Below are 16,606 nucleotides of genomic sequence, written 5' to 3'. Positions count from 1 at the left end.
TTCTCTAGAGCACCTCTACTGGTCTCTGAGTCAGACAGTTCCCTAGAGCACCTCTACTGGTCTCTGAGTCAGACAGAGCACCTCTACTGGTCTCTGAGTCAGACAGAGATCTCTAGAGCACCTCTACTGGTCTCTGAGTCAGACAGAGTTCCCTAGAGCACCTCTACTGGTCTCTGAGTCTGACAGAGCACCTCTACTGGTCTCTGAGTCAGACAGAGATCTCTAGAGCATTTAGAATAAACATGCAGAGTAGAAAGTTGGCTTCAGATTTTGACCGCAAGACAAGGATCAGGATATCCTGTTTCTTAAGAGAAGCCTAAACTTAGACACGGTGAACAAGGCTAAAACATGCCAACTCAGAGAGATAAAGCCTTGGTTGTTTCCTGCTACAACATCTACTAAAAGGTTTCACTTTGTTTTGAGGAAAATTTAAAAAAAAACTATTCTGTAAGAGAGATTTGAAAGTGCAAACAAAAGCTGGTACCAGATCTTAACATGTTTTTTGTTTTTGTCAACTTCTCAAACTTTATCTTTGTCAGATCTGAGACCAGCTAGGCCAAGACATGGACAGCAACACACAGACAGTGATACACTGACCTGCAGCTTCTCGATGAGAGGGGAACTCTTGAAAGTCTTCATCTTGAATTTGGGGGGGTGTGGAGAGACGATGCTGGGTTTCTATGGACACGACAGACACCAAAGAGTTAGAGACGGTTGCCACCAGAAGGCCAAGATAGTGACGACAGAAACAGACCACTAGAACGAAATCCCCAGAAAGAAGACAACTAGCAGACCAAAAACATCACTCAGGCACGCTTGACATTTAAAGGTAATTTTCAGGCCTTTGTTTCAAAAAGGGGAATTTCCTTGTAGCCAAATCAGCATTTTCCATTTTTTCATAATTGCAACATGACATTTTATGTCTAAAACAGAAAGTTGACAACTTGTACCTCCAGTTCCCCGTGGTCATGTTTCACGTCGTGAAGCTGCAGGGAGCACGGAGGAGGCCTCCTTTTAACAGGCTTCCTCTGCAACACAATGACAGAATAGTTAATGACATACAAATACAGGCATTCAGATACAAATACAGGCATTCAGATACAAATACAGGCATTCAGATACAAAAATACAGGCATTCAGATACAAATACAGGCATTCAGATACAAATACAGGCATTCAGATACAAAAATACAGGCATTCAGATACAAATACAGGCATTCAGATACAAATACAGGCATTCAGATACAAATACAGGCATTCAGATACAAATACAGGCATTCAGATACAAATACAGGCATTCAGATACAAATACAGGCATTCAGATACAGGCATTCAGATACAAATACAGGCATTCAGATACAAATACAGGCATTCAGATACAAATACAGGCATTCAGATACAAATACAGGCATTCAGATACAAATACAGGCATTCAGATACAAAAATACAGGCATTCAGATACAAATACAGGCATTCAGATACAAATACAGGCATTCAGATACAAATACAGGCATTCAGATACAAATATACAGGCATTCAGATACAAATACAGGCATTCTGGCATTGGTAACCTCTATACTAGTGTTGTCACGATACCAGGATTAGTATCACAGTATAATACAGTGCAAACTACATTGCTACAGATGCCGGTCTGATACCCGTGCCAGCCACGACCGGGAGACCCATGAGGCGACGGTGGGTTTTTGGTTTCTCTCTCTAAAAACAGAAAAAAATCATTCTAAATAACAAACTGCCTTTATTTACAAATTAGTAATAATGTTTCAGCCCATGTTGAAGAATTGCCTTTTTCTCACTCACTCTAGGTTATTTGAAATCAAAATAATCTCCAAAATAGGGTTATTTTTTTAAACAAAGCGATTATTATTATTATCATTAATTAATTTAGAATTATATAAAAGCCCCTTAGATATTCATTTAGAATCCTCCAATCCTTTAAATCTAATTATTGGCGGAGAGTCACCTTATTGGTAAAACAAATGATATACTGTTGGCCTACCTTAGTCTCTCTAGTGTAGAGTAATGTGCTGTTAAAAGTGGTGAAGGTCTTATTTATTTAAAGAGTTTATTGAAGTTAGAAGCAACAGGATTTGAAGCAATAGCCGACCCGCTGTGGTCAACCATTTCAGCACTGTTTCACGCTGCTCTGAGACAAGCATGGGGACTGGTCTACACTGAATCTCCATTTGGGTATTGGTTAGACTACAATTATGGTGTGGAAATGTTATGCTCTTAGCACTGTAGCCTACTCGCGACCATTACGTTGTACAGCGCCATATGGGGTTTTGTTTTTCTTGGAATAGAAACACTATAATATTAATCAAAAATAATTAAGCTACATTTCTTAAAATCAATCCCATATACTATGTTCTTACAAAAAAAAGGTTTTCAATTCTCTAGTACAACCACTATTGAAGGCTTGTCAAATGCTTCTCAAAGATGCCCTCTAGTGGTCAAACTAGCACTAACTAGCATTAATGGTAACAATGGCTGACAATTAAATAACGTGCCATAGAATTCTGCGGCAGCCTTCAAGGTGTGCTGCAGTATGACGCAACTTTTACAGGAAGAACCACGGTGCCGTCACAATACTCAATACTAAAACAATACCACGGGAAAATCAGAAGGTGTATTAGCCAAAGTCATAGAATGGCTGATTGATTGATCCAGACAGATCTTTTGAGTTCAATACATTTGAAATGTTTGATGACAATTTTTCCAGAGAGAGACAGCCATGTATGGATAAATGAATCAATTATACAATCAATTTGACTTTTTATTTTATTTATTTCTTTACCAATCTAACTACATAATATTATGGTCCTAATTTATTTGGATGGTAAATCTCGATCTATTGATAAAGTGGATAAATAAAAGGTGTTGAAAATACAGGTGAATCCCTATTCAGTAGGAGTGTGTGGGTGCAGGGAGTTATTGGGCTCATTTCATGGTGCTACAGATGAGACTTTCCATACGGGGACGTATTTTACTGTTACTGATCAACAAATATTTTTTTTAATAAAAGTGTGCGCTGTCTCTTTAAGACCCAATGATGTAATGCACACAGCGAGTATTGAGACCCCACCTCTTCTGGTGAGAGACAGTACTGAGACCCCACCTCTTCCTGGTGAGAGACAGTACTGAGACCCCACCTCTTCCTGGTGAGTAACAGTACTGAGACCCCACCTCTTCCTGGTGAGAGACAGTACTGAGACCCCACCTCTTCCTGGTGAGAGACAGTACTGAGACCCCACCTCTTCCTGGTGAGAGACAGTATTGAGACCCCACCTCTTCCTGGTGAGAGACAGTACTGAGACCCCACCTCTTCCTGGTGAGAGACAGTACTGAGACCCCACCTCTTCCTGGTGAGAGACAGCACTGAGACCCCACCTCTTCCTGGTGAGAGACAGTATTGAGACCCCACCTCTTCCTGGTGAGTAACAGTACTGAGACCCCACCTCTTCCTGGTGAGAGACAGTACTGAGACCCCACCTCTTCCTGGTGAGAGACAGTACTGAGACCCCACCTCTTCCTGGTGAGAGACAGTACTGAGACCCCACCTCTTCCTGGTGAGAGACAGTACTGAGACCCCACCTCTTCCTGGTGAGAGACAGTACTGAGACCCCACCTCTTCCTGGTGAGAGACAGTACTGAGACCCCACCTCTTCCTGGTGAGAGACAGTACTGAGACCCCACCTCTTCCTGGTGAGAGACAGTACTGAGACCCCACCTCTTCCTGGTGAGAGACAGTACTGAGACCCCACCTCTTCCTGGTGAGAGACAGTACTGAGACCCCACCTCTTCCTGGTGAGAGACAGTACTGAGACCCCACCTCTTCCTGGTGAGAGACAGTACTGAGACCCCACCTCTTCCTGGTGAGAGACAGTACTGAGACCCCACCTCTTCCTGGTGAGAGACAGTACTGAGACCCCACCTTTTCCTGGTGAGAGACAGTATTGAGACCCCACCTCTTCCTGGTGAGAGACAGTATTGAGACCCCACCTCTTCCTGGTGAGTAACAGTACTGAGACCCCACCTCTTCCTGGTGACAGACAGTACTGAGACCCCACCTCTTCCTGGTGAGAGACAGTACTGAGACCCCACCTCTTCCTGGTGAGAGACAGTATTGAGACCCCACCTCTTCCTGGTGAGAGACAGTACTGAGACCCCACCTCTTCCTGGTGAGAGACAGTACTGAGACCCCACCTCTTCCTGGTGAGAGACAGTACTGAGACCCCACCTCTTCCTGGTGAGAGACAGCACTGAGACCCCACCTCTTCCTGGTGAGAGACAGTACTGAGACCCCACCTCTTCCTGGTGACAGACAGTACTGAGACCCCACCTCTTCCTGGTGAGAGACAGTATTGAGACAGTACTGAGACCCCACCTCTTCCCGGTGAGAGACAGTACTGAGACCCCACCTCTTCCTGGTGAGAGACAGTACTGAGACCCCACCTCTTCCTGGTGAGAGACAGTATTGAGACCCCACCTCTTCCTGGTGAGAGACAGTACTGAGACCCCACCTCTTCCTGGTGAGAGACAGTACTGAGACCCCACCTCTTCCTGGTGAGAGACAGTACTGAGACCCCACCTCTTCCTGGTGAGAGACAGTACTGAGACCCCACCTCTTCCTGGTGAGAGACAGTACTGAGACCCCACCTCTTCCTGGTGAGAGACAGTACTGAGACCCCACCTCTTCCTGGTGAGAGACAGTACTGAGACCCCACCTCTTCCTGGTGAGAGACAGTACTGAGACCCCACCTCTTCCCGGTGAGAGACAGTACTGAGACCCCACCTCTTCCTGGTGAGAGACAGTACTGAGACCCCACCTCTTCCTGGTGAGAGACAGTACTGAGACCCCACCTCTTCCTGGTGAGAGACAGTATTGAGACCCCACCTCTTCCTGGTGAGAGACAGTACTGAGACCCCACCTCTTCCTGGTGACAGACAGTACTGAGACCCCACCTCTTCCTGGTGAGAGACAGTACTGAGACCCCACCTCTTCCTGGTGAGATACAGTATTGAGACCTCACCTCTTCCTGGTGAGAGACAGTACTGAGACCCCACCTCTTCCTGGTGAGAGACAGTACTGAGACCCCACCTCTTCCTGGTGAGAGACAGTACTGAGACCCCACCTCTTCCTGGTGAGAGACAGTACTGAGACCCCACCTCTTCCTGGTGAGAGACAGTACTGAGACCCCACCTCTTCCTGGTGAGAGACAGTACTGAGACCCCACCTCTTCCTGGTGAGAGACAGTACTGAGACCCCACCTCTTCCTGGTGAGAGACAGTACTGAGACCCCACCTCTTCCTGGTGAGAGACAGTACTGAGACCCCACCTCTTCCTGGTGACAGACAGTACTGAGACCCCACCTCTTCCTGGTGAGTGACAGTACTGAGACCCCACCTCTTCCTGGTGAGAGACAGTACTGAGACCCCACCTCTTCCTGGTGAGAGACAGTACTGAGACCCCACCTCTTCCTGGTGAGAGACAGTACTGAGACCCCACCTCTTCCTGGTGAGAGACAGTACTGAGACCCCACCTCTTCCTGGTGAGAGACAGTACTGAGACCCCACCTCTTCCTGGTGAGAGACAGTACTGAGACCCCACCTCTTCCTGGTGAGAGACAGTACTGAGACCCCACCTCTTCCTGGTGAGAGACAGTACTGAGACCCCACCTCTTCCTGGTGAGAGACAGTACTGAGACCCCACCTCTTCCTGGTGAGAGACAGTACTGAGACCCCACCTCTTCCTGGTGAGAGACAGTACTGAGACCCCACCTCTTCCTGGTGACAGACAGTACTGAGACCCCACCTCTTCCTGGTGAGAGACAGTACTGAGACCCCACCTCTTCCTGGTGAGAGACAGTACTGAGACCCCACCTCTTCCTGGTGAGAGACAGTACTGAGACCCCACCTCTTCCTGGTGACAGACAGTACTGAGTACTGAACGAGAGGAGAGATGTGACTGAGGCAAGGGCGAGGTAGTGAATGAATTACAATTTTGGGCAACGACTATAGTTTTTAAGTGACAATCAGCATACTTTGCGTTATGGTTCTGCATATTATCACAAACAAAGTACAAGGGTAGTGAATTGATGTTAGCTTCAGCTGCAAGCTAGCAAGGAAAGTTAGCCTAGGAAGCTGGGAGCTACCGGTTTCTTCTGTTCTTGCATTGTAAAGTCTTCTGGTGAACAGAAATGAACAATTGCAAAATTTCTACATGTTGCATTGTTCAAGTGTGTTCAATTCTGTGTAGTATGAGAGAGGAGATAACATGGTACAGTCCAGACTCCCAGTGGTTCCTCAGGACAGACTAGAGGCAGTATGAGAGAGGAGATAACATGGTACAGTCCAGACTAGAGGCAGTATGAGAGAGGAGATAACATGGTACAGTCCAGACTAGAGTCAGTATGAGAGAGGAGATAACATGGTACAGTCCAGACTCCCAGTGGTTCCTCAGGACAGACTAGAGTCAGTATGAGAGGGGAGATAACATGGTACAGTCCAGACTAGAGTCAGTATGAGAGGGGAGATAACATGGTACAGTCCAGACTAGAGTCAGTATGAGAGAGGAGATAACATGGTACAGTCCAGACTAGAGTCAGTATGAGAGAGGAGATAACATGGTACAGTCCAGACTCCCAGTGGTTCCTCAGGACAGGCTAGAGTCAGTATGAGAGAGAGAGGAGATAACATGGTACAGTCCAGACTCCCAGTGGTTCCTCAGGACAGGCTAGAGTCAGTATGAGAGAGAGAGGAGATAACATGGTACAGTCCAGACTCCCAGTGGTTCCTCAGGACAGACTAGAGTCAGTATGAGAGAGAGAGGAGATAACATGGTACAGTCCAGACTAGAGTCAGTATGAGAGGGGAGATAACATGATACAGTCCAGACTAGAGGCAGTATGAGAGAGGAGATAACATGGTACAGTCCAGACTAGAGTCAGTATGAGAGAGGAGATAACATGGTACAGTCCAGACTAGAGTCAGTATGAGAGAGGAGATAACATGGTACAGTCCAGACTAGAGGCAGTATGAGAGAGGAGATAACATGGTACAGTCCAGACTAGAGGCAGTATGAGAGAGGAGATAACATGGTACAGTCCAGACTAGAGTCAGTATGAGAGAGGAGATAACATGGTACAGTCCAGACTAGAGTCAGTATGAGAGAGGAGATAACATGGTACAGTCCAGACTCCCAGTGGTTCCTCAGGACAGACTAGAGTCAGTATGAGAGAGGAGATAACATGGTACAGTCCAGACTCCCAGTGGTTCCTCAGGACAGACGAGAGTCAGTATGAGAGGGGAGATAACATGGTACAGTCCAGACTAGAGGCAGTATGAGAGAGGAGATAACATGGTACAGTCCAGACTAGAGGCAGTATGAGAGAGGAGATAACATGGTACAGTCCAGACTAGAGGCAGTATGAGAGAGGAGATAACATGGTACAGTCCAGACTAGAGGCAGTATGAGAGAGGAGATAACATGGTACAGTCCAGACTAGAGTCAGTATGAGAGAGGAGATAACATGGTACAGTCCAGACTCCCAGTGGTTCCTCAGTCCAGACTAGAGTCAGTATGAGAGATGAGATAACATGGTACAGTCCAGACTAGAGTCAGTATGAGAGGGGAGATAACATGGTACAGTCCAGACTAGAGTCAGTATGAGAGGGGAGATAACATGGTACAGTCCAGACTAGAGTCAGTATGAGAGGGGAGATAACATGGTACAGTCCAGACTACCAGAGGTTCCTCAGGACAGACTAGAGTCAGTATGAGAGGGGAGATAACATGGTACAGTCCAGACTAGAGTCAGTATGAGAGAGGAGATAACATGGTACAGTCCAGACTAGAGGCAGTATGAGAGAGGAGATAACATGGTACAGTCCAGACTCCCAGTGGTTCCTCAGGACAGACTAGAGTCAGTATGAGAGGGGAGATAACATGGTACAGTCCAGACTCCCAGTGGTTCCTCAGGACAGACTAGAGTCAGTATGAGAGGGGAGATAACATGGTACAGTCCAGACTCCCAGTGGTTCCTCAGGACAGACTAGAGTCAGTATGAGAGGGGAGATAACATGGTACAGTCCAGACTAGAGTCAGTATGAGAGGGGAGATAACATGGTACAGTCCAGACTAGAGTCAGTATGAGAGAGGAGATAACATGGTACAGTCCAGACTAGAGTCAGTATGAGAGGGGAGATAACATGGTACAGTCCAGACTAGAGTCAGTATGAGAGAGGAGATAACATGGTACAGTCCAGACTAGAGTCAGTATGAGAGAGGAGATAACATGGTACAGTCCAGACTCCCAGTGGTTCCTCAGTCCAGACGAGAGTCAGTATGAGAGGGGAGATAACATGGTACAGTCCAGACTCCCAGTGGTTCCTCAGTCCAGACGAGAGTCAGTATGAGAGGGGAGATAACATGGTACAGTCCAGACTAGAGGCAGTATGAGAGAGGAGATAACATGGTACAGTCCAGACTAGAGTCAGTATGAGAGGGGAGATAACATGGTACAGTCCAGACTAGAGTCAGTATGAGAGGGGAGATAACATGGTACAGTCCAGACTAGAGTCAGTATGAGAGAGGAGATAACATGGTACAGTCCAGACTAGAGTCAGTATGAGAGAGGAGATAACATGGTACAGTCCAGACTCCCAGTGGTTCCTCAGGACAGGCTAGAGTCAGTATGAGAGAGAGAGGAGATAACATGGTACAGTCCAGACTCCCAGTGGTTCCTCAGGACAGACTAGTCATTATGAGAGAGGAGATAACATGGTACAGTCCAGACTCCCAGTGGTTCCTCAGGACAGACTAGAGTCAGTATGAGAGAGGAGATAACATGGTACAGTCCAGACTCCCAGTGGTTCCTCAGGACAGACTAGAGTCAGTATGAGAGAGGAGATAACATGGTACAGTCCAGACTCCCAGTGGTTCCTCAGGACAGACGAGAGTCAGTATGAGAGGGGAGATAACATGGTACAGTCCAGACTAGAGGCAGTATGAGAGAGGAGATAACATGGTACAGTCCAGACTAGAGGCAGTATGAGAGAGGAGATAACATGGTACAGTCCAGACTAGAGGCAGTATGAGAGAGGAGATAACATGGTACAGTCCAGACTAGAGGCAGTATGAGAGAGGAGATAACATGGTACAGTCCAGACTCCCAGTGGTTCCTCAGTCCAGACTAGAGTCAGTATGAGAGAGGAGATAACATGGTACAGTCCAGACTAGAGTCAGTATGAGAGGGGAGATAACATGGTACAGTCCAGACTAGAGTCAGTATGAGAGGGGAGATAACATGGTACAGTCCAGACTACCAGAGGTTCCTCAGGACAGACTAGAGTCAGTATGAGAGGGGAGATAACATGGTACAGTCCAGACTAGAGTCAGTATGAGAGAGGAGATAACATGGTACAGTCCAGACTAGAGTCAGTATGAGAGAGGAGATAACATGGTACAGTCCAGACTAGAGGCAGTATGAGAGAGGAGATAACATGGTACAGTCCAGACTACCAGAGGTTCCTCAGGACAGACTAGAGTCAGTATGAGAGAGGAGATAACATGGTACAGTCCAGACTAGAGTCAGTATGAGAGGGGAGATAACATGGTACAGTCCAGACTAGAGTCAGTATGAGAGGGGAGATAACATGGTACAGTCCAGACTACCAGTGGTTCCTCAGGACAGACTAGAGTCAGTATGAGAGAGGAGATAACATGGTACAGTCCAGACTAGAGTCAGTATGAGAGAGGAGATAACATGGTACAGTCCAGACTAGAGTCAGTATGAGAGGGGAGATAACATGGTACAGTCCAGACTAGAGGCAGTATGAGAGGGGAGATAACATGGTACAGTCCAGACTACCAGTGGTTCCTCAGGACAGACTAGAGTCAGTATGAGAGGGGAGATAACATGGTACAGTCCAGACTAGAGGCAGTATGAGAGAGGAGATAACATGGTACAGTCCAGACTAGAGTCAGTATGAGAGGGGAGATAACATGGTACAGTCCAGACTACCAGTGGTTCCTCAGGACAGACTAGAGTCAGTATGAGAGGGGAGATAACATGGTACAGTCCAGACTCCCAGTGGTTCCTCAGGACAGACTAGAGTCAGTATGAGAGGGGAGATAACATGGTACAGTCCAGACTCCCAGTGGTTCCTCAGTCCAGACTAGAGTCAGTATGAGAGAGGAGATAACATGGTACAGTCCAGACTCCCAGTGGTTCCTCAGGACAGACTAGAGTCAGTATGAGAGGGGAGATAACATGGTACAGTCCAGACTCCCAGTGGTTCCTCAGGACAGACTAGAGTCAGTATGAGAGGGGAGATAACATGGTACAGTCCAGACTCCCAGTGGTTCCTCAGGACAGACTAGAGTCAGTATGAGAGGGGAGATAACATGGTACAGTCCAGACTCCCAGACTCCCAGTGGTTCCTCAGGACAGACTAGAGTCAGTATGAGAGGGGAGATAACATGGTACAGTCCAGACTCCCAGTGGTTCCTCAAGACAGACTAGAGTCAGTATGAGAGGGGAGATAACATGGTACAGTCCAGACTCCCAGTGGTTCCTCAGGACAGACCAGAGCTAGCAATGAGTCCAGGTGGACCAGGCACGGTGTCTCACGCTTTAAAGGGGACATCGGCTGCGCTGACAGACTTGATCCTCTCTCAATCAATAGACAACGTGAGACACATTTAATAAAAAATATCCAAAGTAACAAAAATGATTGTACCAAACCATTTTTTTTGTTCTTCATGTTTTAGTATTTAAAAAGTACAGAAGTTTTGAGTATACAAATCAATACCATTAACCAAATCAATACCATTAACCATCAACGACAGAGAAGGAGACAGACAGACATGACAACTTTACCACAGAACTAGAATGAGAAGCTATTTAGGAACTGTACCTCGTCGTGCGGAGTCGGCGTCGGCGTGACGTGATCTTTGAATCTCCCGGCCAACTCGGCCACCGAAGGCTTGACCAGTGAGTCCTTCTGAAACACGAAAAGGTCATACATTCAGCAACATAGAAACACCGTCACGAACATTACCTTTGGCATCGCCGCGAGCCGAGAAAGTACTCTGGACCCCGGGGCCTTCCGTTGAGGAGAAGGAGGTCCAACCTTCTGGATTTTCCTCGGAAGCATTTTGATCTCTCCGAATACAATCACAGCTCTGTATTCATTTAACATTACATTTAAGTCATTTTACAATAGTGCATCTAAATCATTTAAGGGGGGGTGAGAAGGATTACTTTATCCTATCCTAGGTATTCCTCTTCAAGGAATACCTAGGATAGGATAAAGTAATCCTTCTCACCCCTCTTCAAGGAATACCTAGGATAGGATAAAGTAATCCTTCTCACCCCCCCCCTTAAATGATTTAGATGCACTATTGTAAAGTGGCTGTTCCACTGGATGTCATAAGGTGAATTCACCAATTTGTAAGTCGCTCTGGATAAGAGCGTCTGCCAAATGACTTAAATGTAATGTTAAATGAATACAGAGCTGTGATTGTGGTTCTATCTGTCCACAGGAAGAGAGACACAGCTGGCCAACATCATACTGCTGCATCCGCCTGGGACATGACATCAGGGTCTTTGTCTTGGCCTTCAGCCTTATCATCTTAGCACTGGTTGTGTTGGCCTCTCCCTCCCTCTCTCCCCCTCTCTCCCTCCCTCCCTCCCTCCTCTCCCTCTCCCTCTCCCTCTCCCTCCCTCCCTCCCTCTCCCTCCCCCTCCCTCCCTCTCCCTCCCTCTCTCTCTCTCCCTCTCTCTCCCTCCCTCCCTCCCTCCCTCTCTCTCTCCCCCTCTCTCTCTCTCTCTCTCTCTCTCTCTCTCTCATTATTTTCTCTCAGCTGCCCCTCCTCCTCCTCTCCCCCTCTACAGTCCCACTACTCCCATGCTGATTTCTGGGTCTGACTCCTCAATGTTTTCTCTGTTCTCATCTGATGGCTGTTAGGTCATTCCTGTACAGCAGGGAGTGATACGGTGGTCTCTGTTTGGTGACCGAAGGCCTGGAGAGGCTTGAACGTATTGTTTCTGCCCCAAATGGTACCCTATTCCCATTATAGTGCACTATGTAGGTGCCATTTGAGACCCAATCTACATCTTCAAAAACACAAGACTACTGTTGTCCATTTAGATTCCCAGTTCCCATAACTGATAGCACAAGCTCAGCGTGTTTTGGAGGCTTTTGATTGGCCAAGTTGTTTGTAGCATGAAAGGGAATGTGAATTGTTGAAAAATCTCTCTGCCTGTTAGAGAATGGCCTTGAGCTCTCTCTGCCTGTTAGAGAGCGGCCTTGAGCTCTCTCTGCCTGTTAGAGAACAGCCTTGAGCTCTCTCTGCCTGTTAGAGAACTGCCTTGAGCTCTCTCTGCCTGTTAGAGAACTGCCTTGAGCTCTCTCTGCCTGTTAGAGAACGGCCTTGAGCTCTCTCTGCCTGTTAGAGAACGGCCTTGAGCTCTCTCTGCCTGTTAGAGAACAGCCTTGAGCTCTCTCTGCCTGTTAGAGAACTGCCTTGAGCTCTCTCTGCCTGTTAGAGAACGGTCTTGAGCTCTCTCTGCCTGTTAGAGAACGGCCTTGAGCTCTCTCTGCCTGTTAGAGAACTGCCTTGAGCTCTCTCTGCCTGTTAGAGAACTGCCTTGAGCTCTCTCTGCCTGTTAGAGAACGGCCTTGAGATCTCTCTGCCTGTTAGAGAATGGCCTTGCGCTCTCTCTGCCTGTTAGAGAACGGCCTTGAGCTCTCTCTGCCTGTTAGAGAACAGCCTTGAGCTCTCTCTGCCTGTTAGAGAACCGCCTTGAGCTCTCTCTGCCTGTTAGAGAACTGCCTTGAGCTCTCTCTGCCTGTTAGAGAACCGCCTTGAGCTCTCTCTGCCTGTTAGAGAACTGCCTTGAGCTCTCTCTGCCTGTTAGAGAACGGCCTTGAGCTCTCTCTGCCTGTTAGAGAACGGCCTTGAGCTCTCTCTGCCTGTTAGAGAACGGCCTTGAGCTCTCTCTGCCTGTTAGAGAACGGCCTTGAGCTCTCTCTGCCTGTTAGAGAACTGCCTTGAGCTCTCTCTGCCTGTTAGAGAACTGCCTTGAGCTCTCTCTGCCTGTTAGAGAACAGCCTTGAGCTCTCTCTAGTCCATGAGTTCTGTTCACGGAAACACATATCTCCCACCACATTCTTAACAACAGTCCCAGATATACACACAACATTCCACTTTAATCACACTTTATTTTTCTTCTCTCCCCATTCCTCCCCCTCTCTCTCCCCTTCCATCTCTCCCCCTATCCTCCTCTCTCAGAATGACATCACCCACATCTCTCCCTCCACCCAGTTGTATTACGCCATCATGGACTGACTGACTGACTGAAGAGAGAGAGAGAGAGAGAGAGAGAGAGAGAGAGAGAGACAGAGAGAGAGACAGAGAGAGAGACAGAGAGAGAGACAGAGAGAGAGACAGAGAGAGAGACAGAGAGAGAGATAAAGAGAGAGTGTGTGTGTGTGTTAATGCCACTCAGTGCCTCCCTCTCTGGGTCTGGTCCACAACCCAGTCCTGAGCCTGATGTTTTTTTCCCTCCCTGAGATATCTAGCTCACTGGGAGACCCCCCCCCCCCCAGCCTCCCCAGCCTCAACCTTTATTTAGTGGCACCTGATTGTTGAACACGGTTCCTGTGTGTGTGGAAAACTAAGCTCCTCTATAGTTCAGACCTGAGAGACAAAAACAACAAGGAGAAACTGTTTTATTCAACATTCAGTTAGTTGTTCTGATTGGACTGACGCAGAGCTGGAGGGGTTCTGACAACAAGCACAGGAATAGAATGGTGTACTATAGCCCACACACGCCATTCAGAGACAGAGCCTCGTGTTCGCTCTATAAAGTCATAGATTATTTCTGTAAGACAACCAACCCAGTTATAGATTAACTTTGTTTCAGTCAGCTGATACTCAGCTGAGCTCTGGCGAAGAACAGAAGAGGAGAAGATAACAGAGGAGAACAGAGGAGAGCAGAGGAGAAGAGAGGAGAACAGAGGAGAACAGAGGAGAAGAGAAGACAACAGAGGACAAGACAACAGAGGACAAGACAACAGAGAACAAGACAACAGAGGACAAGACAACAGAGGACAAGACAACAGAGGAGAAGACAACAGAGGAGAAGACAACAGAGGAGAAGACAACAGAGGAGAAGACAACAGAGGAGAAGAGAAGAAGACAACAGAGGAGAAGAGAAGAAGACAACAGAGGAGAAGAGAAGAAGACAACAGAGGAGAAGAGAAGAAGACAACAGAGGACAAGACAACAGAGGACAAGACAACAGAGAACAAGACAACAGAGGACAAGACAACAGAGGAGAAGACAACAGAGGAGAAGACAACAGAGGAGAAGACAACAGAGGAGAAGAGAAGAAGACAACAGAGGAGAAGAGAAGAAGACAACAGAGGAGAAGAGAAGAAGACAACAGAGGACAAGACAACAGAGGAGAAGACAACAGAGAAGAGAGGTGAACAGAGAAGAAGACAAGACAACAGAGGTGAAAACAAGACAACAGAGGAGAAAAGACAACCGAGGAGAAGAGGAGAAGAGAACAGAGAAGAGAAGAAGAGAAGTGTGGGAAACAACTTACTGTCCCAGCAGGGGAGAGCAGAACAGGGAGAGACAGAGAACAGGGTCAGTCCAGGGAGAAGCTCTATTTTAGGGGACCAATGCCTGGGAACAAGCCCCGAAGCACTCAACATGGTCTGGATCACTGGTCTGGACGTGACCCCTGACCTCTGAGGTCTGAGGAGATCTGTCCACTCTAAAGACCCTGTCCTCTTTTCTATTCCTTCCACACTACATTGTCATGAAGCGCTTGTCCCCAAGCTATTGTTCAGTATCATTACTGCAGTATCTTTACTACAGTATCATTACTACATTATCTTTACTACAGTATCATTACTACATTATCTTTACTGCAGTAGCATTACTACATTATCTTTACTGCAGTATCTTTACTACAGTATCATTACTACATTATCTTTGCTGCAGTATCTTTACTACAGTATCTTTACTACATTATCTTTACTGCAGTAGCATTACTACATTATCTTTACTGCAGTATCTTTACTACAGTATCATTACTACATTATCTTTGCTGCAGTATCTTTACTACAGTATCATTACTACATTATCTTTACTACAGTATCTTTAGTTCAGTATCTTTACTACAGTATCATTACTACATTATCTTTAGTTCAGTATCTTTACTACAGTATCTTTACTACAGTATCTTTACTACAGTATCTTTAGTTCAGTATCTTTACTACAGTATCATTACTACATTATCTTTACTGCAGTAGCATTACTACATTATCTTTACTGCAGTATCTTTACTACAGTATCATTACTACATTATCTTTGCTGCAGTATCTTTACTACAGTATCATTACTACATTATCTTTACTACAGTATCTTTAGTTCAGTATCTTTACTACAGTATCATTACTACATTATCTTTAGTTCAGTATCTTTACTACAGTATCTTTACTACAGTATCTTTACTACAGTATCTTTAGTTCAGTATCTTTACTACAGTATCATTACTACATTATCTTTACTACAGTATCTTTACTACAGTATCTTTACTACAGTATCTTTACTACAGTATCTTTACTACAGTATCTTTACTACAGTATCTTTAGTTCAGTATCTTTACTACAGTATCTTTAGTTCAGTATCTTTACTACAGTATCTTTACTACAGTATCTTTAGTTCAGTATCATTACTACAGTATCTTTACTACAGTATCATTACTACAGTATCATTACTACATTATCTTTACTACAGTATCTTTACTACAGTATCTTTAGTTCAGTATCATTACTACAGTATCTTTACTACAGTATCATTACTACAGTATCATTACTACAGTATCATTACTACATTATCTTTACTACAGTATCTTTACTACAGTATCTTTAGTTCAGTATCATTACTACATTATCTTTACTACAGTATCTTTACTACAGTATCTTTAGTTCAGTATCTTTACTACAGTATCATTACTACAGTATCATTACTACAGTATCATTACTACATTATCTTTACTACAGTATCTTTACTACAGTATCTTTAGTTCAGTATCATTACTACATTATCTTTACTACAGTATCTTTACTACAGTATCTTTAGTTCAGTATCTTTACTACAGTATCTTTAGTTCAGTATCTTTACTACAGTATCTTTAGTTCAGTATCATTACTATAGTATCATAACTACAGTATCATTAGTTCAGTACATGGCTGGAAAAGGAATCAGCGATGAGAGTTAGACTACTAATTCCAGTGTCCCCTTATGGGCTCTGGTCTAAAGTAGTGCACTAAATAGGGTTCCATAGGGCTCTGGTCTAAAGTAGTGCACTATATAGGGAATAGGGTTCCATAGGGCTCTGGTCTAAAGTAGTGCACTATATAGGAAATAGGGTCTAAAGTAGTGCACTATATAGGGAATAGGGTCTAAAGTAGTGCACTATATAGGGAATAGGGTCTAAAGTAGTGCACTATATAGGGAATAGGGTCTAAAGTAGTGCACTATATAGGGAATAGGGTCTAA

At 45.6% G+C, this 16,606-nt stretch overlaps 1 protein-coding gene across 1 annotated transcript in view; it reads right to left on the bottom strand.

The window, feature by feature from the left end:
• zgc:153184 (uncharacterized protein LOC751652 homolog) overlaps positions 1-16,606 on the bottom strand; it is a 73,178-nt gene that overhangs the window by 20,792 nt on the left and 35,780 nt on the right. Inside the window, 3 exon segments of the mRNA XM_064985413.1 lie at positions 598-678; positions 951-1,028; positions 10,939-11,025. Of these exon segments, the coding sequence (XP_064841485.1) occupies positions 598-678; positions 951-1,028; positions 10,939-11,025 (246 nt within the window).

This window comes from Oncorhynchus masou, chromosome 13, assembly GCF_036934945.1.
Source record: "Oncorhynchus masou masou isolate Uvic2021 chromosome 13, UVic_Omas_1.1, whole genome shotgun sequence".
Classification (NCBI taxonomy): Eukaryota; Metazoa; Chordata; class Actinopteri; order Salmoniformes; family Salmonidae; genus Oncorhynchus; species Oncorhynchus masou.
Note: the sequence above shows the minus strand (reverse complement) of the source record. Positions and strands in the feature narration are given on the sequence as shown.